This window comes from Mytilus californianus, unplaced genomic scaffold (assembly GCF_021869535.1).
Source record: "Mytilus californianus isolate M0D057914Y unplaced genomic scaffold, xbMytCali1.0.p SCAF_22, whole genome shotgun sequence".
Taxonomy (NCBI): Eukaryota; Metazoa; Mollusca; class Bivalvia; order Mytilida; family Mytilidae; genus Mytilus; species Mytilus californianus.
Genome location: NW_026262671.1, coordinates 5,926,387 through 5,950,069, shown reverse-complemented (window position 1 = coordinate 5,950,069; position 23,683 = coordinate 5,926,387). Strand labels below are relative to the sequence as shown.

Genomic DNA, 23,683 nt, shown 5'->3' with positions numbered 1-23,683 from the left:
TCGATCTATATATATATAAGATAAAGTCCAAGTCGTTGGAGAATTACATATTGATCAAAACAAAACTGAATAACAACATGAATTAATACAAATTCTAAGATTGACATGCGGAACTAAGTTGGACCCGTCAAAATATAATGATTTACCAAGTAATATAATTTAAGAGTTTTGCCCAAAGCGATGACATTCTTCCTTTACTAATGTTGTCAAGAGCCGCTTTCGGCAGTTATCATAATTTGTCAGTGTATGTACATTCTGTGTTGCGAAAAGTCTGAACATATAAGACGCGGCGGGATATTCATCTGTTTTATATATATATTAATGTAAATGAAACTTAAGGATTATAGTTACGCGTAAAATAAATGTAACTTTTGAATGATTTAGATCGGTAACGAATCGAAATGATGATAATCATCAAATTAAAAAATTTACAAAATCAACACTAATTTTAGAACGAATGATTATTGGGTCATGATATCCCATCGCTCTCGAGCTGACAGTCCGGCCGGTTTAAGCACGGTGACATTGTCAGAAATGATAAACTTGCATTATTTCAAAACGCATAAATAAAATAATAAACAAATACCACTTTTCATATCCTTTTTAAAAGCGCACTAGTAAGAACATTTGTTTGTTTTTTTTTAATCTATGCATTCATTTATCGACTATATATACATGATGTATATATATTTCAAAGTTTTCATCAGTAATTAAACCAAGTTTGTCTTAAAACCAACATAGAATCTGATGTACAGTAGTTGTCGTCTGTTTATGTAGTTCATACGTGTTTTTTATATAGATTATACCGTTGGTTTTCCCGTTTGAATGGTTTTACACTAGTAATGTTTGGGGTCCTTTATAGCTTGCTGTTCGGTGTGAGCCAATGCTACGTTTTGAAGGCCGTACCTTGACCTATTATGGTTTACTTTTATAAATTTTTACTTGGATGGAGAGTTGTCTCAATGGCACTCATACCACATCTTCCTATATCTATATAGAGAATAGTGTACCATTACTACAGGAAAATGGGCCAAAAAATAAAGATTAGAGAAAAATAATAAAAAATAGAAAATAACGGGTTGTTAAAATATAGAGAATAAAGAATAATGACATAAAAGTTTAAAGGATAAAGAAATGAAGACACCCCCCCCCCCCAACCCCCATCCAACCCCAACCCCCATATCCAGACCCTCCTACATGGAACTTTTTTCATCACACACGCATGCATAACTTGACATGATTGAGATATATGATATGAACACATTGACACTCAGAAACAGATGATTATGGACTGTACGAAACTCAAATATCAAAAGACAGATTAAGCACCAAATATAGGAAACTAGATAAAATGTGAAATAATTTCAAAAAAATTATGCTTTGCATTATATTCCATTATACGGGTGCCACAAGTGGAGCAGAATCTGCTTACCCTTCCGGAGCACCTGAAATAACCCCAGTTTATGGTGAGGTTCGTGTTGCTGAGTCTTTTGTTTTATATGTTGTGTTTTGTGTACTGTTGTCTGTCTTTTTCTTTTTTAGCCATGGCGTTGTCAGTTTGTTTTCGACTTATGAGTTTGAATGTCCCTTTGATATCCTTCGCCTATCTTATAGAGCAAGATTTGCTGAAAAAAGTTTTTTTTTTTAAAAACTATTTCGAGTCATAAAATACTTGACTAGAGGTTGTTTTACAAGGTCAAAATATAAGCAAATGCAAAGTAGAGAAAGATATAGGCGTGGTCATAGATGAAGATATAGGCGTGGTCATAGATGAAGATATAGGCGTGGTCATAGATGAAGATATAGGCGTGGTCATAGATGAAGATATAGGCGTGGTCATAGATGAAGATTTAGAGCAACCGTGAGTATATCCTGTACTGGAAAACAACATTAAGTAAAATTTAGTTAGTAACATTTAGTAGAAGTAACACTATTAACACCCGTCGTAATATGATTAACCAGTTGTTGGTGTTTAACGCCACTTTCATCACTCTTGCTTATATGAGGGTCTGGATGGGGGTCCTTCATTTCTTCATTAAATAACTTTTTAGACATTTTTTTCTATTCTTTATTTATTTTGCTCATTATTCTCTTTTCTTTATTTTTTACATATTTTTCTCTAATCTTTATTTTTTGTCATTTATTTTGCAATATTTGCCCACTATTCTCTATTCTGTAGACCCCCATCCAATCATCGTTGCGGCCAGTTTTTATTGGTTGAGGAAGTTGTTATATTATGTGACATTCAATAAAAGCCTGACTATTTTTTTCAACCCCGTCGCATTCAATGATGTTCCATTTTTGAATCAAAGAAAAGGCAATTTAAAGAGGCGATAAGGTGTACTAGTATGAAATTTACTTATGAGCGCCTGAGATGAGCGCTAACAGAGACATATAGATGTTTTATTTCCATTTAATGGGCTCACAAAGAGCATAATACAATATAAGAAATAAATAAGACAAACAAAAAAAATTAAAAAAAATAGTCAAGTCTACATACAAAGAAAAGAAAAAGCTGTACTGAATACAGTATATGTCATATATTTGTATATATCTTTTGCAAACTCTAAAATTCTAGTTTAAATCACAGGGTGCTATTCATTTGAGATGTATAAGTACGCAGCCACGTTCAATTACTTAACCTGTTTCAATTTAATTTTTTAATCATAATCAAACTGCTGAAATTTTAGAAATCTACCAATTCATATCGCACATTACTATCTTTGTTAGTAGCATATCTATGCAGTCTCTGTTTTAAATACCTTACCTACGTCATTTTTGAAATGTTAGAATTGTACAAGCGTTGTTGTGTTCGGTTTCAATTGTATAAATTTCAAGATTAAGTAAGTGAGTAAGTAAAACTTATTTTGATTCGGCATGTTTGACAAACGTATTAAACATAAGCTCTAATGTGCTTTTCACCGAATATAAAAACATATACAATAACAAATAAAACAAGGCATTCAAATAAATAGTAATAAAAACAGCACCACTTTAACTCTAGCATATACATGTATCTTTCTATCAATAAAAACATATATATGAAGCACTAAGACAGGAATAATTTTAAAAATTTGCAGCTAAACCTTTTCAGTAAATAATTTAAAGTAAAAACTATAACTCTTGTAATTATTAAAACGTAAAAAAAAAAAAATCAATTGCAATGCAAGCTGTTAATGCAGCACAAAATGCATTAATAATGTATCTAAAAATTACCTGCAGGCAAAGAAAAAACAGTCCATTCCACTCCAGGACTGAACAAGACTTCTAAAATGTGTGAAGCTATTTACAGTCCTGAAGTGGTCCGGTAAACTATTCCATAAAGAAGCAGCAGCAAAGCTTAAAGATTTCTTTCCATATGAGGTATAGTTCTTACCTGTGGTATTTCCAAAATGTTACTGTATCTAAAAGAATATTTAGTGTGTTTAATGTGAAGTAAATTTTGTAAACATAAGGGAGCCAAATTATTTAAAATTTTGTAAGTCCCAAGTGCCATTGTCCTGATCCGTCTCACTTGTAGGGTTGGAGCCTTTGCATTCCCAAGAAGAGTTTCAGAGGATGATAAATAGTCGTCATATACAAATCTTAATGCTCTCTCTTGTATTTTTTCAATTTTTTTGAATTTTTCTCTGTACAAAAATGCCAAGCCAAAGGGCAAAAATTAAAACTACTCAAAATGAAAATATGGAAAAACATAAGTTTATTTAATCTGGTTAGATAGGACCCAATTCTTTTGAGAACATTCAGCTGTTGTGATGCCTTTCTACACAAGTTACTCATATGTGCATCAAATTTTAGTTGGTAATCAATATCAATTCCAAGTAACTTGACGGTTTCTTCACATGATAAAATATTTTGGTGATTTTGGATACACGGATTTTTTGCAAAGGCTTTTTTCCCTACAGCAATAACCTGAAATTTATCAGGATTTGCCTGCATCTTATTTTGTTTGAACCAATCAATCAGCACTTGAGACTCAGATTGTAATATAGATATGAGATGGTCATAATCAGGACTGCTAAAAGACAGAGAGTATTGTCGTCAGCATAATTGTATAAGGTACTATGTTTAACAAAATAAAAAATATTATTTATGAAGACATTAAACAAAAGGGACCCCAATATAGAACCTTGGGGTAACACCCCCTTTGGGATGGCAGCCCAGCTACTCAGAACACTGTTGACTTTAATTTGCTGTTTTCTGTGAGAAAGATATGATTTTAACAAAGATACAGAATGTGGGGAAACACCATATGATAATAATTTATCTAATAAAATATCATGAGGTAAACAGTAAAAGCTTTTGATAAATCCATAAGAACTGCAGCTGTATATAAAGTTTTGTCTAGGGCTTTACGCCAGTCTTCCAGTTGTCTGAGCAGCGTAGTCTGGCATCCATGTCCTCTACGAAAAGTACATAAATAAGGATTAAAAAATGGAATCAAAGAAGTCATATAACTGTATTTCAAATGTCTTTTCATAAAACTTTGAAAAAATAGGTACCACACTGACTGGTCTGTAGTTTTATTTCAGTAATGGGTCGTTCTTTTTGTGTGAGGGTATAACTTGCTTCTTAAAGTCGATTTAGAAATATATACCGTGTCTACAGTCAAATTTATAAGACTGGTCAGCTGAGGTGCAACGACAGATCTACTTGCTTTAACTATTTTGGCTTGTATCCCATCTGCTCCTGTTGCTTTTTTCGCATTTACTTTATTTATGATTTTTTCCACTTTTTCTGGACTCACCTTTTGAAATTCAAATTTTGTATCTGTTTTCTAGTGATTTTGTTCATGTATGGCAGTTATACTATGATGGTTTGATGGATCATATATTACATCATTTCCTATTTTCTCAGCAACGGTAGCAAAAAATTTATTAAAGACATCTGATACTTCTTTGAATTATTTATTATTTTATTTTCTTCACATAAAATAGTTTTTTGCCCCCTGGATTTGCATTTTTTTTAAAGAAAGGTTTGACAGTATTCCAAAAATCAGCACTTTTTGAACCTCCAGAACAGCGTTCTAAAAAATATATTTTCATAGACTCATAGACTTCCCTTTTAACTTATTTACCAAAGGAGTAGGTCCAGTAAGACCCCTTTTTGGCCCCAAAATATAGCAGTTTTACAAAATTGCTAAAATGTAAACTTTAAGCTATTTATTGGAAAGTACAATACTTCTGCTACATAAATATGGGTAGTTTTTAACAATACAATGCATATATATCGGGTACTAGCATCATTAAGTCATGCTAAATTACGGAAATCTTCACAATTTTAGCATTTGAGTTAAATTTTAGACGGTTTCCGTCTTAAATGGAAGTGGCCGCATTTGTGTTCATTCTTAATATTTAAATGCAAGTTGTATTTGATGATAATACATAACATATATAAAGGTTGAGAGTGAACACGGATGCGGCCACTTTCATTTTTGACAAAAACCGTCTGAAAAGTGACATATTATGGCATATTTGATAGATTTTTCATATCTAAGCTTGAATCTGAGCGTCTTTAATGATAAAATCAGTTCAAATCTGTCACATAAACTAATTGAATCGACTGAAGTAGACACTTAAGTGTTTAAAAAGTGACCAAAATCTTTCATCAGATGAACCTGAAATTTGAGGCCAAAATCGGCACTTACCGGACCTACTCCTTTCTTTGCTGTCTGAATTTTTCCCATGTATGATTATTTCGTTTTTTGGTGTACTGAGAAAATAGCATCATGTGTTTTCGATATATGGCTTTCCTCAATTCTCCATTCATACATGGAAGAGGACTTTTTCTGGGATACCTTGACTTCAAAGGTGCATGTTTGTCTAGAGTGCTAATAAAACTGTTTTCATATGTCTGGTAGATCTTATTTACCTGTTCTGCAGTTATTACTCGCGGCCATCTACAATTTCAATAGATTGTTATATATAGTTATATCAGAATAGATTGATATGATTCATTTTACATCATAATCATACTGATGAAGTATATCTGTTATAAGAAATATTTATAGATAACTACATTTAATGTTTCCTTTTTTTTTAATATTGGTGTTGTTTTGTACTTTTTAGGCGTTTATATATTTGTATATATATATATATATAAACAAGTCTAAATTGAAAACAACGTTCAAACCTATGATTGCGTTGGATAAAAACCGCAATTTTTATACGTGTGCATGCAAAACAAATTTCTTGTTAGAGGGGTCTAAATACAGCACAAACAACATTTTCCAAAAGACCAAAAAAGTGAAAAAGTATATTTTAACAAAACGCATTTGACTAACAGGTCGAACAACAAATGTTCTTAAACCCTGCTGACTGCCATTGGCGATTGCCAAATAAACGGATCACCGATGTAATAAATGGATCTTAAATATAAATTTAATACTAAACAGAAAACAATAAACTTGCGGAAAAGATGTTATACCGCAAACAAAAGGTGCAAAGGTTTTTCTACACCATATCCGGATTTCGACAATTAATGTCTCTTCAGTGATGTTAGGAATCGAAACGGTATTTGGAAGACCATATAATTTTCCTCAATATATATATATATATATATTGCTTTAACCTGAGACTACTATAACACAGTGACATGTGTGTTATTATATATACTTATAGTAGTCTCAGCTTTAACAAGACTGAAGTTAGATTATTAAATTTAGCCTGTCTGAACTGACGAGAAGCACATTTCGCCGGGCGGCTTATTTCTTGATTAGGAAGATTCTTTTTTCGTCATTCATACCTCTGTTCATTTTTTTAAAATGGTATATATCATATTCAAATTCACAAACAAAAAATTAAACTAATTTGTTTATCAATAGCTAGTCTTTTGTCGAACTCCGTACTTTTCATCATGAGAGTTGCCTTCAGTTGCCTTGCGGCCTATTCAGTAGAACCACTTCAGTCAGGCAATCCTGTTGAAGTGTAGAATCCCTTATATTTTGAATTTTGAAACAGTGGCGGATCCAGAACTTTTCATAAGGGGACCCCGCTCCAGTCATGCTTCAGTGATTCCCTATCATGATAATCAACCAAATTTTTCCAACAAAAGGGGGGGTGGGGGGCGGGCCCCCCAGGGCCCCCCTGGATCCGCCTATGTGAAATTTTTTTTGGCACTTCCATTTACTATAGAATTCTTCTTTATATGAATGCCGGTATCGGCATACAGCACGGATAATTTACGTCGTCTCTACCTGGCTTGGATTTATATTAGTATAGATGTTTCCTGTTTGTTTTGAAAGGCGAAGACAGTAAGGGGAAAGAACTCATTAATCTAATGCAAACATGGCGGCGATCCGGGGAAGATCTAGTTTTGTGTTTACAAAAAGGTTTGTTATGCAGATCGTATGAAGAAGAATGACTTGTTACTTTGCCATAATTTATTTTAGATCATGATCTTTCGATTTATCTATATGCCTATTATAATCACACGGTGCAAATATGTTAAATCTGACTGCAAAAAAGTTGTGCTATTGAAAAATGTTAAAATTGAAATCCCAAGATAATGGGGATTTCAACTTTTTCAATTTTCTGGCGTATAAAAGATATACTTTCATATTTTTTTAAGTTATAACTTAAAATATAATTGATATATTATTGTTTCTTGATATTATATGTTGAAAAAGTAAGATCGGTAAACAAAATAACGAGTTTTCAGTTGCACATGTTGCATATGTTGTTATTTTATTGGTATGCTAATGAAACACAACGTCAATAATTGTTTACCACCCAGTACATGTCCAACTCTAGAAATAGTCCCTAATTCTGAAAAGGATGTTCAGAAGCAAAAGTGATTTGCAATTTACAACCATATGTAATGCAATAATTATAAGTGTTTAACATGCATGATGTACAAAACAATATACATCATGTACATGTTCAGCTTGGATGTTGAGTTATGCAGTGTGTCTGGTAGTTATCTGAAGGTATAATCCATAGCCAAGGTCAGCTGCCTTGGCTATCATATATGTGTCCATCTTCTTCTTCTTCCAGTTTCCGCACTCCATCATAATATTGATGACTATGTGCCGTACGTCTGATCATCTATCCCACATTTATATGTACATGTAGGGCCTAGATGTCATTTAGTTGTGTCATATGGTTGCTGTCTCATCATACATTGATATATACCCTGGCTGTATCTTTTTTATTCACATTACCACAATAGAAAAGCTCATATATTACATGTATATATATAGCAAAATTGCAATTAATTATTTAATAGAAATACATATTGTACATTCCTCTTCTTAGACAGTCTGCACCAAAATCTTTTCCAACTACTAGTCCGAAGGCAAATATTCAGACATTTTCCTTGTGTGTCTAAAGTTAAACAAAGTTTTGCGAAAATTAACTAGTCCAAATAAAATTTTACTAGTCTGGGGAATTGGATTAGTGGCTAACAGTGCAGGCTGCTTCTACATTTACACAAACATGTATATATACAGTTTGTATATGTACAATGTACATGAACTACCTCAGATGTCTTGTAGTAATGTCAGGTACAAAATGTAACTAAACTGTAGTGTGCAGGCATGAATCATGGGAAGTTATAAGTTGGATCTGGGGCCAAGTCAATCTATTGACTTGAAAAATGGTTTTGCTGCTTCTCTGCTAAGCACCCTCTGCTTTGAGGGGTAACTAGAGTAAATACTTGGTCAGCTGAGGACAATAATTAACCTGATGCAGATCCTAGAGTTGAAAACCCCCAAAGCTAGATAATGTTTGGAGTGAAACAAGTCTGTATCATATATATTAATTAACCATAAATGTAGCTCCATTGGGGGCGGGGAGCAAAATCCATCTCTGTGAAATGTCTGATACCTTAAGCCGCTCATGTCTTCCTGTAGAATGTTTACAGTAGAAATGGCATGTTAAAAAGCTGACTAAGTGGCTAAAGTGCGTCTGTCTAGCACAAAGCAGTGTTCATACTCACATTACATAACATGTAAAGTTTGCCATTGAATTTTACAGGGTTGGCAAATTATTATAAACCTGGTTTTCTAAGGTTAGGCAATACCCCCAGAAGTTGGTGATAAATGCATGTTGTACAGGGTAATGTGGTTGTTGTTTTCTTGACCCATGCTGGATGGGGGATATAGAATATTTTGTACCTTGCGTCCATCTGATGGTAGGTATACATTGTACTTTTTTGGTGTCAGAAGTTATTAAAATCATTATCAAAGGTTAATACCAGCAAGGTCTTGGAACTGTGCTGTCAAATTGTTTTTACAGGAGTTATGGATAATGCTGCTTGTTAATAGATATTATAGGGAAATTACATTGTTAGGGATTTCTTGACTACATTTTGTAAGATATTTAATACATAGAAGTATATAAGAACCCAACAAATTTTTCTCAAGTAATATATAATTGTCCTTGGACAGATAAAATATGTGCCACATTGGAAACTATCTGTCAATATTGTCATGTTTTATTTAATTTTAATTTTACACAGAACAGTTCAAACACATTGTAGTTTCATAATACCATTGCCATATATAAACATTTTACACAGAAAAACCCTGAGTTATTTTAAGAGGAGAAAAAAAAATCAATTTCTTCAATTTCTCAAACAATTTCATATACTAAATGCACAGAACAAGTATTGTATAAAATAAGGATATATGTGGTATGATTGCCAATGAGACAACTATCCAACAGAGTTTAAATGACAGGATTAAAGCAACTATAAGTCAACAAATGGTCTTCAACAATGAGTAAAACCCATACCTTATACAAGACCCTGACATAAAAACAGAATGGATGAAAGAACATTATTTGAACAAAAAACTTTTTTCCAGTTCAAAGAATATTACTGGTAGTGTAATATTTCAATTTTTTTTTTTTTTACAGATTGTTTGTTCACTGTTGGTCACTTAAGTGGGAAAAACTGATTGGATAAAGATATTAAACAGTCTTTATAATACTGGTGAAATAGGTGAGTTTTGCATTGTAATTGGCCACTGTACCATTTGTAGTTAAATTAAAATAAAGTTTTTATGTTTTGATTTTGATAAAACAGTTTACCTTTTACTGCTATAAAATGTTTTATTCTTTATTTCATCTCTCAATTTCAATTTTTGCAGGAGACTCATCTGATTGTGGAAGTTTGTGTAGTAGAAAGAAGGAGTTACATACAGATGCTGTTTTGAATCATAAGACATGACTGATATTAATTCATTTCTTCAATTCCTCATTAGCTTCTTCACAAGGAATAAATTGTGTAAGGAGTTCTATATTCCTATTTAAAGACCTAACTTTTTTTTTCCATTTGAGTGTATGAAAGCAAATTAATTGAATTCATTCTGAAAACTAAGCTTAAATAGTTTTATGTACATGTATATGTGACTTTATCTTTACTTGACTTTTTATTTATAAGTTATTTAAACATTAATAATTTTATTCTTTGTATGAGAAGCTATAATCAATCGACTATATATGTTTTTCTCGCCTGCGATGAAAGTCCGGGAAAGTGAGACATAAGGGTTCCTTTTCTGGCGACGATGGCTCTGGCATCAACAATTGTTAAGTTTTCTGCTTAAGTTAGTAAGTTTGACAGGTATTACTTGTGATAGATCATTGATATTTAATATAAAGTTGTATTACTATCAGTACATATCAGTTTGACAACTATTTTGAGGACCTGTCCCTAGGATATGGTGCAGTGACTTGGATTTAGAGATTTTCAATATTAATAGAAAAACAAAGGATATGAAGTATCCATCCATGACACAAAATCAGTAAATGCACAACAAAAAAGCAAAGGAACAGTGCTTTTATTGCTGTTCTTCATCTCAAAGTCACAGTGAGACCTCAACTCGGAGCAAAAAAACTCTCACTTTACTGCAAGTTGAAGACAGCCCCTAGCACCGGCTTTAGCAGAATTCTTTGCAAAAATAATTTGGATAGACTTTGTAAGATGTAACACCACTCAATCGGGTTAAGTCGAAAAAGAACATACTGGAAAGTAGTACATATTTAAAACAAAAAAAATTTACTGCTTAAGCTAGTTTGATAGGATCTAATTCTGACACATACATTACAATATATCCAAAAATAAAGTAATTGTCTGATACAGAAGTTTTATATGTTTTAAATAATAATGCTGTTTTTGCCTTCTTTGTTTTTATTCCCTTTGAAAATATATCATTTTGTCCAACAAATTTTTAAAAAATCTGCATTAAGGCTTTGTAATATTGCAAATATTTGACCTGATAACAATTTAGACTGTTGGAATCATCATTGGCATCATAATGATATCAAGTTTGACCTGACATGAGGAAGGCAAGTGTCATAAACTTATGAAACAATAAAATTGAGAATGGAAATGGGGAATATGTCAAAGAGACAACAACCCGACCAAAGAGCAGACAACAACCGAAAGCCACCTATGAAACAAGTTTGTTTTGGATCAAGAAAATACTCAAATTAATACAATAAACAATGTATACATTGACATATACACACATTAAAAATAGATGAGTTGTGAGAGAATCCTTTTTTTTTAAGCTAATCTGGCAAAAGTGACTAATTGTGTCTTCATACTCAGTTCATTGTTTGTCATCTGTAAACCTTTTAGCTCACATCCCCATAAAGCCACTGAACTACTGTATAAACTTACTTGTTGTCCATTGTAAACTTTTTACCAAACTTGAGGTGAATGGTTCTTATGGTGTCTAGTATAAACTTTGTTGATTTTTATTCTGGTCAGTCTGTACACAGCAAACATTTTTAGGTTGAGTCTTTAAGGAAATATTACCCTTTAATAGTGATTTAATCAATTTTTGCATTTTGGGCAAATTCAATAGTAGTTTAAAAGAGAAACTGTAACCAGCCAAAATGATCAGCAATATGCATTGATTAACAAATAAGAAATGAGTGCTGAATTAGAATGGGGTCTATAATGTAAGAGAGTGGTCATTTTTGAAGATGCAAATACATTTTTGTTTCGCCTTGACGGAGTCAAAAAGCGAGACATAGGTATGCTGTTTCCGGCATCAGCGGCGGCGGCATCAACAATGTATTAGTTTGTGATTAGGTCTAGTTCATGGTGAACCACTAGTGGTAGGTCAATGATATTTGGTATGCAGTTGTATTAGCATTGGCACATCTCATTACCATGGAGATTATTTGGCCCCGCCCCCTCAGTCAAGGTCTATTGACTTTGAAACTTTTCATAGTTTACATGTATTAGTTTGTGATTAGGTCAATTTATGGGGAACCACTAGTGGTAGGTCAATGATATTTGGTATGCAGTTGTATAAGCATTGGCATATCTCATTTCCATGGAGATTATTTGGCTCCGCCCCCTTAGTCATGGTCTATAGACTTTGAAACTTTTGCTAAGTTAACATGTATTAGTTTGTGATTAGGTCAGTTCAAGGGGAACCACTGGTGGTAGGTCAATGATATTTGGTATGTAGTTGTATTAGCATTGGCACATCTCATTACCATGGAGATTATTTGGCCCCACCCCCTCAGTCAAGGTCTATTGAGTTTGAAACTTTTGCTTAGTTTACATGTTTTAGTTTGTGATTAGGTCAATTTATGGGGAACCACTAGTGGTAGGTCAATGATATTTGGTATGCAGTTGTATAAGCATTGGCATATCTCATTTCCATGGAGATTATTTGGCTCCGCCCCCTTAGTCATGGTCTATAGACTTTGAAAATTTTGCTAAGTTAACATGTATTAGTTTGTGATTAGGTCAGTTCAAGGGGAACCATGGGTGGTAGGCCAATGTTAATTGGTGTTCAGTTGTATAAGCATTAACACATCTCATTTCCATGGAGAATATTTGGCCCCGCCCCCTCAGTCATGGTCTATTGACTTTGAAACTTTTGCTTAGTTTACATGTATTAGTTTGTGATTAGATCAGTTTAAGATGAACTGCTAATGTTAAGTCAATGATATTTGGTATGCAAATGTATTGGTATTTGCAAGTATCGTTTCCATGGAGATTATATAGCCCCACCCCTGATCATGGTTCATTGACTTTGAAACTTTTACATAGTTTACAAGTTAATGTTTGTGTTTAGGTTTGTTTAAAGGGAACGACTTTTAATAAGTCAATGGTATTTGGTATGCAGTTGTATTAGCATTGGCACATCTCATTCCATGGAGATTGTTTAGCCATGTACCTTCAGTCATGGTTCATCGACTTTGAATATTTGCATAACTTACCTGTGAAAGTATTGCTATTTGAATTTCAACATTTGCATTATCAAAATTACAAAAAGGCGAGACATATCTCTGTGATAACAGTTTATGTAGATCCAAGTGAGTTACAGAGACTATTGTCTAGTTAAAAAAGCTTCCCTGAAACTACTGAACCAATTCAAACCAAAGTGACATGATCGATGGTGCTTAGTGGTGTGTAAAATATTGCTTAAATATTGTATGTCAATAAAAGACGAGTTGAAACAAAAAAAGATCAGCATTTTAGGCGCATTGAGCCTGTAGTTTACCGTTTTGCTGTGACTGATAACAGCTTCATATCAGGATCAGTGCTGAACTTATATACTTTGTTGTGTCTTTCTGACGAAGTTTTGTTTATCTTTAAAATGTCACAAAGAGTGGGTCATGGATTAAATTGACCACTGTCTCGAGTCACAGGGAGGACTGGGCACTAACAAACATTATTAACCCTGCCAGGTTCTGTATGCGTTTGTCCCATGTCATGGGGGATCAAATTGAGAATGGAAGCGGGGAATGTGTTAAAAGAGACAACAACCCGACCAAAGTGCAGAAATCAGCCCATAGCCACCAATGGGGGTCTCATTGGGTGGTTCTGATCCCGGATCCCGCTTACTGTTTTGACAGATTCCCGTATCCCGCCTACACTATGTACGTAAGCAATTCTCATTTCCCGTATCCCGCTAGACTTCATTTCCCGTTATTATTTCAATAATTTGACTTTCACGCTTATAAAAAATCGGCAATCCCGCGTCACGCTTAGACCCCAATGAGACCCACACCAATGGGTCTCATAGGCGGATCCAGGCCCCCCCTTTCGTGGGAAAAATTTGGTTGATTATATAGGGAATCACTGAAGCATGACTGGAGCGGGCCCCCCCTTAGGTCAGTCAGCGGGCCCCCCTTATGAAAAGTTCTGGATCCGCCACTGGGTCTTCAACACAGGTGCTGCTGTATTTCGGTGATTGTCGTTGGTTGCTGGCTTTCATATTTTATTTTCGTTTCCGATTCTGATAGTGTGTTTTCAAAACAAGAATCAAAAGAATTTGTAAAGATTTGGGGCGGTCCAGAATTGCTTGTACGATTTAATGCTAAACAATGATATATTATCCAATTAAAGGGGGCGTACGCATTCTACGCCCTCTCCCTTAATCCATACATAATTGGATTGAGGTGAGGGGATGGGTAGACAAGTGGACCCGCCCACCCTTATGGGACTACATGTCTATTGCATATAGACTGTATGCCCCACTCCTGATGTTTTTTAGTGGTTCCCCCTTTTTTTTTTAAATCCTGGATCAGCAACGGAAATGGTATATGAAACATTTTGAAGATGAAAAAAGGGTAAAATATGATGTAAAGCAATGCATATATATTACTCTTCAAGGGTATTTTGAAAACACACATTGGAACTGGAGCAAATGCATGTAGGGCTGGCCTACATCTGTGGTAACATCCCTTTTCGTCATCAATACAAATAAGTAGGATTATTTATCCAATGAAAGAAAAATAAATACCTATCGGATCGCTTGCCAACCCGTGTATTAAAAAAGTAAGATATGATCATGAAATAACGTATTAAGGGAAATCATGAATTTATACAAAATATATTCATTCGTATATCTGCATATCCTACCGAGAGTTCAAATTTTTAAATTCATAATGAGAAAAAATACAATCAGTTAAACTGACAAATTCTTTGAAAAGGAATAAACCATAAAGGTAATGAAAACCGTGTGTTAAACTTCAAACACAATACCAATATCAAAGGTTACGGCTACAGCGATTATTAAAAAGAAATAGAAAGGGAGTCATAAAATTTAAATTGCATGAATTATAATATCATAGCCCAATCATTTTATGACCTCGGAGTCAATACTTTCTATTTCTGTTTTCTGATATTTTCATTGCTTATTTTACTATTTCTTATATTTTATTTTCTATATACCGTTTTTACTATCAAATGCACCCCCCCCCCCAAAAAAAACCTTTGAAAAAAAAGGATAATGCGCACGTTTTCGGACTAGTGTAACAAGAGAGAAAAAAACAACCGTACGTAAAATCATAGCTGTATAAAAAACACACACATCTATGGTAAAATCCAGGATTTGTATAGTGAAATCAAATCCTTGGTAAAATTAATGAAACAGTCAGTCGAATACACCGCGGACCAAGCATAAGGTGTACATGAAGTATTGCAGATTAACGACAAACTATCTTCTATTAATTCGATCACACAAAAAAAATAAGAAGCAAAAAGCAGAAAAAACAAATTAATTAATAAAAAAAAAACACTGTCGATAATGGTTATACTATCTACAACAGTATAATGGAGGAACGACGGTGGCGCGTGGTTGGGATTAATACGCCGCCTAGATAAACAAAACTGTGTATTGACCTTTTAGTGATAGAAAAACAGAGTTCAAATATATAAATATTCATGTTATAACTTATTGTCATACTTCCGTCAAAACTTTTAAACCAATAGCATGACACAAATTATTTTTCGAACAGCTCTGATATTTTCTCATAAATTATAGTCAAACCCAGAGAGGTTCGAACGAAATCTTCCAAGCATAGTATCATTGGTTTCCTTCCCCCTTTCTTATATTCCCCTGGCGAAGATTTCATTGATCAGTTGAATTTGTACTACACTTCTTTGTTATTTTACAGTTTTAGAGGTGAATTATGCTGTCATTATCACATAAATTGTATATATGAAAATAGTCCTGAACTGATATGCAGAGAAAAGAAGCCGACACAGCTCTGAAAGGAGTATGACCACAATCATATGACAAGGCCAAGCCCAAGGCCCTGGGTCTTATTTGGCCCTAAAAATAAAATTTTACTTTGTAAATTATACCATATGTTCAAAAACCTAAAATGAGACAGGAGTTACCTGTGAGAAGTCCGTATAAATTATTATCTATTTTATTTTTTTGGAAAATTGAAACTAAAGTAAACAGGGCAATTAATTATTTTTACATTTTACAAATTATGACAACAACTGAAATACAACAAATCATTTTCAATATCACAGGGATGTGGAAATGCTATGCCCAACTGGCCCAACTCCTACATTTGAACACCAGGACAAGTAATTTTTTTTGTCTGGGTTGCCCATGGACAGGTAAAAATTACATTGGAAAAATTCAATTTAATAAAACATATAGAATTATTTTTATACATGTAACATGTGTAACTTATTAAGAAGTATTATTTAAGTATAACAAAACCAATGATCAGCATGTTAAAAAGATAATCAAGTCAAAACATAAATGTTCAATCAGAATCAGGAATTAAATAAAACCGCAAATTCATGTACATGATCGATAACCTATAGCTAAATTAAAAAAGATAAGTATGCGCAGCATGGTCTAGCTCATAAACATAACATTACCTTTGTCCATTGACCCGGGATCATGGATTAGGTTTTGATTTGCATTTTGTAGCAAAAAAAGAGGTCAACAAAACATTATTTTCATAGTTCATTTGTAGTTGCATTGGTGGTGCACAAATGGTGCACCTTAAACATGTTGAATATGTTGAAACGGAAGATGTCGGGACATATTGGCATCATTAGTGCTTCAATGCATCAGAACTTAGAAATAAGAAGATGTGGTATGAGTGCCAATGAGACAACTCTCCATCCAAGTCGCAATGTGTAAAAAGTAAACAATTATACATGTAGGTCAAAGTACGGTCTTCAACACGGAGCCTTGGCTCGCACCCAACAGCAAGCTATAAAGGGCCAGAAAATGACCAGTGTAAAACAATTCAAACAGGAAAACCAATGGTCTAATCTATATAAAAAATGAAATACACTTGTGAACCACATCAACAAACGACAACTAATGAACAGCAGGTTCCTGACTTTAGGACAGGTGCGAACAAATGCAGTGGGTTTAAATGTTTGTTGATTTTGTATTTGTCAGATATTTTTAAATATGTTGGCATCAGATGTGTACTATTATCACTGAATTACTGAATAGGGCCAATATTGACGCTTCGCGACATACATGTACTCCTTTGTCTGTTTATAATCATTGAGTTACAGATAGAAGGCCTATTAATTTTGGCATTTAAGCCTCAGAAATTTTCTCATGTGACATTCAAATTTTAAATATATGTGTCCTGGTCACAAATTTCCAATATGGAGTTTGCCAATTATATGGTGGTAGATAGAAGGGTTACATCTTTTCCCACCTAAATGACATGTGAAGGCCACTTGTGTCCACTAAAATCTAACAAAATATTCAATAAAAATATAATTTTACAAGAAAAACCTTATCGATCAGTAGCTTTTGGAATATGCAACACTTGAACCAGGGGCACATCCAGGATTTTAAGTTGGGAAAGGGGGGGGGGGGGGGGGGGGGGGGGTGGTGCAAACTTAATTTTTTTGAGGTTAAATTATCGAAAAAATTTTTATTAAGCTGAGGACAGCTTTGCAAATTTTAGGGTGCGCCCCGCCTGAATCTACCCCTGTGAGCCGAGATTTTGTGACACTTGAACTATTGACACATTGTTCTTTGGTGTGTATTGATTACAAAATTTTTGAAAAATCCTGTACAGGTGTATTATATCTTAAACAGGTTATATATCTTAATCTATTTAAGTGTATTGTTCAAACCTTCATGTTCTGTATTCAAGTATATGGTTCAAACCTGTTGAAATATTAAGCTTGGAGTTGGACCAATTTATTGCACAGTGTACCTCAGAAGACCTTGAGGATAGCTGTGAAACACAATAAAATATGAAAAAATAAATCTGATGATGTATGCATTTACCTATATTTAACATGCTTAATAATATTGGGTGCTGAAATATAAAGAATAAAGGAATAATGGGCAAAATGAGTAAAGAATAGAGAATAATTGGGCAAAATAAATACTTATAGGTTAGAGAAAAATGGTCTCAAAAATTAAAGAAATAAGAAATGTAGGACCCTTATATATATATAGCCATGAGTGCTGGAAGTGACATTTAACACCAAAAATCCATCAATTAAATTACGTTTATAAAGGCAGGGGCAGATCCCGCCATTTATAAAAGGGGGGGGGGGTTCCTAACCCAGGATAAAGGGGGGAGTTCCAACTATATGTCCCCATTCAAATGCATTGATCGTCCAAAAAAAAGGGGGGGTTCCAAACTCCAGAACCCCCCCCTGGATCCGCCACTGGGGCCAGGGGGGTATGGGGTGTTGTATGAAAATTATTGGTGGTGATTATTTTTAAATTGAAAGATAGCCTGAACAGCATGAACAGTAACCATGATTATCTGAATTACTGTAAATTCAGAAATTATTGCTAGGTTTTTATTGATGGGAATAGTGCGACTGGATGAGTATCACAAAAATAAGAACTGGCATATTGATAACTGAAAGACAGATCTGTGTGCATATTTTTTTCAAAATCGTAATAATTAAACTCACATTTTTGTCCATTTTTGAAAATCGCAATAATAAATGCACGCAATAATTTCTGAATTTACAGTACATGTATATGCATAGCATGATAAATTAAAAAGTGCCTTCAAACACCCTTATAAAATTATTTGTAAAACAATTACAATGAATAAATCTCTCTCTTTTTTATTTTTCATTTTAGACAGCTGTCATAAGATCAATTAAGAAAATGGGAAAGACAACAGATGGGGAAACATCAAGAAAGAATGAAACCAAGGAAACAGATACTGATACCAGGAAAAGTCAAAGGTTGAGACTGAAACCAGTCCTACAGGGACACACAAAAACAATCAAGGAGAAGAAAAACTTGAAGAACCGTAATAAGAATTTAAAATCTTTACAAGTATATCTGAAAGACAAGAAGAAAGAAAAGAAAACAGTTTCTAACATAGACATGATAGAAAAGAAAGCCAATTGTGATACTACTACAAAATCAAATAAAGGTGATGTAAAGATAAAATATGACACGACATGTAAAATTTGCCATCTGAATCTGAAAACCGAACACAAATTTCATTATCACATGAAAACTCAACATAGAGAGACATCTCAGAATCGTAAAAAGGAGTTAAAATCTATACAAGGGTCTCTGAAATACAAGAAGATAGAAAAGAAACCAGTAAAGAAAGCTAATAATTATACTACAAGAGCAATTATGAAGGACGTCAAGATAAAATCAGAGGTAGAAATTAAAACACAAAATGATAATCTGGATGAAAGGTCTCTTGATTCAACAAAATCTGTAAAATGTAAACTCTGTCAGAAAGGTTACAAAAATCAATCTGGCTTGACTCAGCATATGAGATTTACTCATAAAACATATTGCATTCATTGTGAAGAAAATTTATCCTCAGTTGATGAGTTGAAAGAACATCTCAACAAGACTCATAATATTTTTGCATTTGAAGATGGTTCACTCAAATATGGCTGTAAAATTTGTGGAAAAACTTTTGCAAATGGCCATAAGTTGAAAGCTCATCAGTATGTTCACGACATTCATCCACCATTGAAGTGCAAAATCTGTCATCAGACTCTGAAAACGGAAAATACATTAAGTTATCACATGAAAACTAAACATGACGAGACATATCAGAAAAATGTTTCATGCGAATATTGTGGAAAGCTATTCTGGTGTAAGTCTGAATTGGATAAACATTTACGTGTCCATACAAATGAACGACCATATTTATGCCATATTTGTAGCAGTTCTTTCAAGACAACAGGGAATTTAAGAAATCATCAACGAGCTATTCATGAAAATCACTTTTGGATTTGTGACGTATGTGGACAGAAATTTAAATCAAAACCTCGTTTCCAGGAACATTTGTATAAAGAAAAACATGGCAAAGACGGAAAACCCATCCAATATAAAGAATTCCCTTGTAATGAATGCAGTAAAATTTTCCCACGTAAAATTGACTTTCAAATTCATTTCCGTATTCATTCTGGAGCTAAACCTTACAAATGTCTTGAATGTGGTCGAGCTTTCCGCTGTCATAACCATCTTACACAACACAAAGTTACCCATACTGGTGAAAAACCTTTTAAATGTAAATTTTGTGGTAAGGGTTTCAGTCAGTACGCTAATGTCAACTGTCACATGAAAAAGCAGTGCAAGTTCAAAGGTCAAGAAAATAAAAATCATTCACCCAAGCAAGATTCCACTCAAGTCTTTGATCATAGTTTAATGTTGAATGAGAGTTCAATTCGTTTAGTAGCACCACCAGGCGTTAACAAAATTAAGAAGGAAAAAAAACGAAAACCAAAAGAACCAATCAAACCTGAAAACACCAGTTGGAAAGTTAAGCATGTATCAGCAGACAATGAAGGACCAGAAAAAATATACATTAATCATAAAGGCACGCAATCAGACTTTTCTATTAAGACCGAAAACAAAGAAGAAGTTAAACCTGATAAAGTTGTAGATTTTCTAGTCGATAACATTGTTGAAGATATGCTGAATGATGTACGTAATAATGCTGAAAAGAAAGATGATGGCAGCCATGAAGGTGGAGAAGAAGTCATTAATGTTGTAAGCGCTGTTAAAAATGTCAGTAGCCAAGATGGTAGTGGAGGACTCGTCAATGTTGTTGATACTTGTAAAGATGTCATGGAGAGTGATCATACTACAAACAAACATGCCAGTCAGGACGATAGCTGTGGAATTGTAAATATACTCAAAGATGCCAGCCAGAATGGTGGATGTGCAGTGGTTGACATTAACGAAGATGGTAGTGTGAATGGCGGATGTGGAGTGGTTGACATTAACAAAGATGCCAGCCAGAATGGTGGATGTGCAGTGGTTGACATTAACAAAGATGGTAACGTGAATGGTGGATGTGGAATTGTTAACAATGTTGATAAAGAGATACAACAGGTAAATTGTTTGCCTATATATACATGTATATATCTCTTTCTTCATATTTTAGGCCAAAATATTCAAAGATAAATGTACTTTTAACATGTTTAAAATTATTTTTTTTATTTCTTAGTGTTTCCTAAGTTCTGAAACCACTACTGATATAAATTTAAAAAACCAACCAAGTTGAACCAACTATTGTTTTTTATCTTCAAACAACAAAACAATTTAAACTTATATTATTTCATTACAAATGAAAGTGAACCAACGGTAGAGTCCCTGAAGTGGATATAAGACTTTCTACATAATATTATTTCAGTAATATCACAGATGTACAATATGAAATTACATGATTATCTGGCATAAATATTAAATAAAAATTCTAAAATGTCCTTTTCAATGCCTGTATGCAACACCAATTTTGATTGATGATGTCTACCATCATTTCCATGTTTTACTGTTTGAATTATTGGCAACAGCACAACCTCAGTCAATGTTTCCTTGCTATTTCAATTGTCCTTTAGTTTTGAATATTTTAGTGTTGACTGGTATTGCATTAGAATACAACATGTACATACAATTTATAACAGTACTGTATTCAAAGATTCTGACACTCTCTGAATGATTGAAGCTACTCTTCAAACATTACAACTCATGTTCCGTGTATCTTTAAATTTCAAAAATGTTATTTCTTATGTTATTTCATCATGTAACATATATCTTTCTTTTATTTATTCTAGTTGCCAGCTGATATAGATGGTGAAATTTTACAACCAGTAGTGTTTACAGCAGAACCTCACGTTTCTGAGGTCTCTAATTCTGAAGACAAACCAAATCTAACACTTACCGACAACCGTCAAATTATGATTCTGAGAAGTGATGATATGCAAGAAAGCAAGGTAGTCCTAGCTGAAATCACAGAAAATGGAATGATGCGCTACATACCAGTACCGATAACAGACCAAGATGGAGCAACAATGTTTATATTAGATTCTGCAAATACTGAGCATCATTCAAAGACATATCATAGTCAATATGAAACATTGATAGGCAATGCAGAAAGGGAGACAATTCATATTCATTCTCAACAAGGGTTAGGAACTGCAAGTATACCACATGGTGTTGAAACAAGACCCCAGGGTCAACAAACTGCAGGTGTACAGCAAGTTCTTGAATCTGCAGGTGAACAATCTGCAAGTATACAACATTGCTTTGAAAATACAACCAATGTAGAAAAGATAGATCAAGAAGGTTTTGAACAACAGGAAGTAACATACTCTACAATATACAGTCTGTCAGAAATGAAATCTGTAGATAATGATATTTAATGCCACAAATTGTTGTAAATAATTTAATGGTTAAAATGCTGTAATTGCAGTCAATAATCATGATCATGTCAATGATTTATCATGATAACAATTTTTTCTCATGTAGTATATGATTACACCTTACATGCCTTAATGGAGGTATAGTTACCTTCATTATACTGTATATTTTTTGATTTTTTTCCCATGTCCCATACCCCACTTACTCCCTTGTATGGCCAAACATTAAAAAAAAATTTTTTTAAGTACATTTTATTATTTTTAGCCCGGCGTTTTGGGAATGACGATCCATCTGCCACTGAATATTCTTTAAATTTAAACAATGCTAAAATAGGGGAAAAATTTAGAATAAAATTTGTCAGGCACTTGTCTTATAATTTAATTTAAGGAAATAGCAAAAACATTGTATGGGAAATATTGTTTACCCTTATCCATGTTATCCCTCTCTGTCCATCTATCCTGCCTACAAAGAGTACATTACTTATCTTGTGAACTCCGCTAGAACTTTTACCCTTATCCCTCTCTGTCCATCTATCCTGCCTACAAAGAGTACATTACTTATCTTGTGAACTCTGCTAGAACTTTTACCTTTATCCCTCTCTGTCCATCTATCCTGCCAACAAAGAGTACATTACTTATCTTGTGAACTCCGCTAGAACTTTTACCCTTATCCCTCTCTGTCCATCTATCCTGCCAACAAAGAGTACATTACTTATCTTGTGAACTCGGCTAGAATTTTACCCTTATCCCTCTCTGTCCATCTATCCTGCCAACAAAGAGTACATTACTTATCTTGTGAACTCGGCTAGAACTTTTACCCTTATCCCTCTCTGTCCATCCATCCTGCTTACAAAGAATACATTACTTATCAAGTGAACTCCGCTAGAACTTTCAAATACAGCATGTGGTAAGTACATATACTATAGTATATGTGTGCATTTAATGAATGTATAAAGTGTTGTTTTCATTTTTTATCAGGATTTTGCTTCTTTTTAAATTTCACTAAAATGATATGATCTTGACCTTTGTCATTTTGGGATGATATTATACATGCAGGCTACATGGTTTGTCAGACTAATTCCTCCTACAGTTTTCAAGCCAGAATCTTTATATAATTATCAGGCAATTGTCTCATAATTTTAATTTAAAAAATGGCAGTGGCAGATAATTCTTTGTTTTTTTTTCTCGTCTTGAATTGAACAGAAACTTGCAAAGATAAATCATTTAGATAGCAGATTACTGTTAATATGAAAATAAGAAGATGTCCCACAGTGGTATGATTGCCAATGAGACAACTCTTCAACTAGAGACCAAATGAAGTACAAGTAGACAA

General features: G+C 33.7%; 1 protein-coding gene across 2 annotated transcripts; it reads left to right on the top strand.

Moving 5' to 3' along the window:
• The first annotated feature begins 3,252 nt into the window (after positions 1-3,252).
• LOC127732187 (uncharacterized) lies at positions 3,253-22,593 on the top strand. 2 transcript variants are annotated; one of them, XM_052241253.1, is made up of 3 exons: positions 3,253-3,363; positions 18,809-21,043; positions 21,766-22,593. In XM_052241253.1, exons 2-3 carry the CDS (start codon positions 18,836-18,838, stop codon positions 22,351-22,353), a joined length of 2,796 nt encoding a protein of 931 aa, XP_052097213.1. In that variant the 5' UTR covers positions 3,253-3,363; positions 18,809-18,835; the 3' UTR covers positions 22,354-22,593. The 2 variants fall into 2 exon arrangements, with proteins under 2 accessions (XP_052097213.1, XP_052097216.1); XM_052241256.1 differs by lacking the exon at positions 3,253-3,363 and adding an exon at positions 15,810-15,880.
• Positions 22,594-23,683: the final 1,090 nt, after the last annotated feature.

Coding starts and splice junctions, on each gene's coding strand:
- LOC127732187 (XM_052241253.1), top strand. CDS start 18,836: ATGGGAAAGACAACAGATGGGGAAACATCAAGAAAGAATGAAACCAAG. Junction 21,044..21,765: donor TTGATAAAGAGATACAACAG/GTAAATTGTTTG, acceptor TATTTATTCTAG/TTGCCAGCTGATATAGATGG.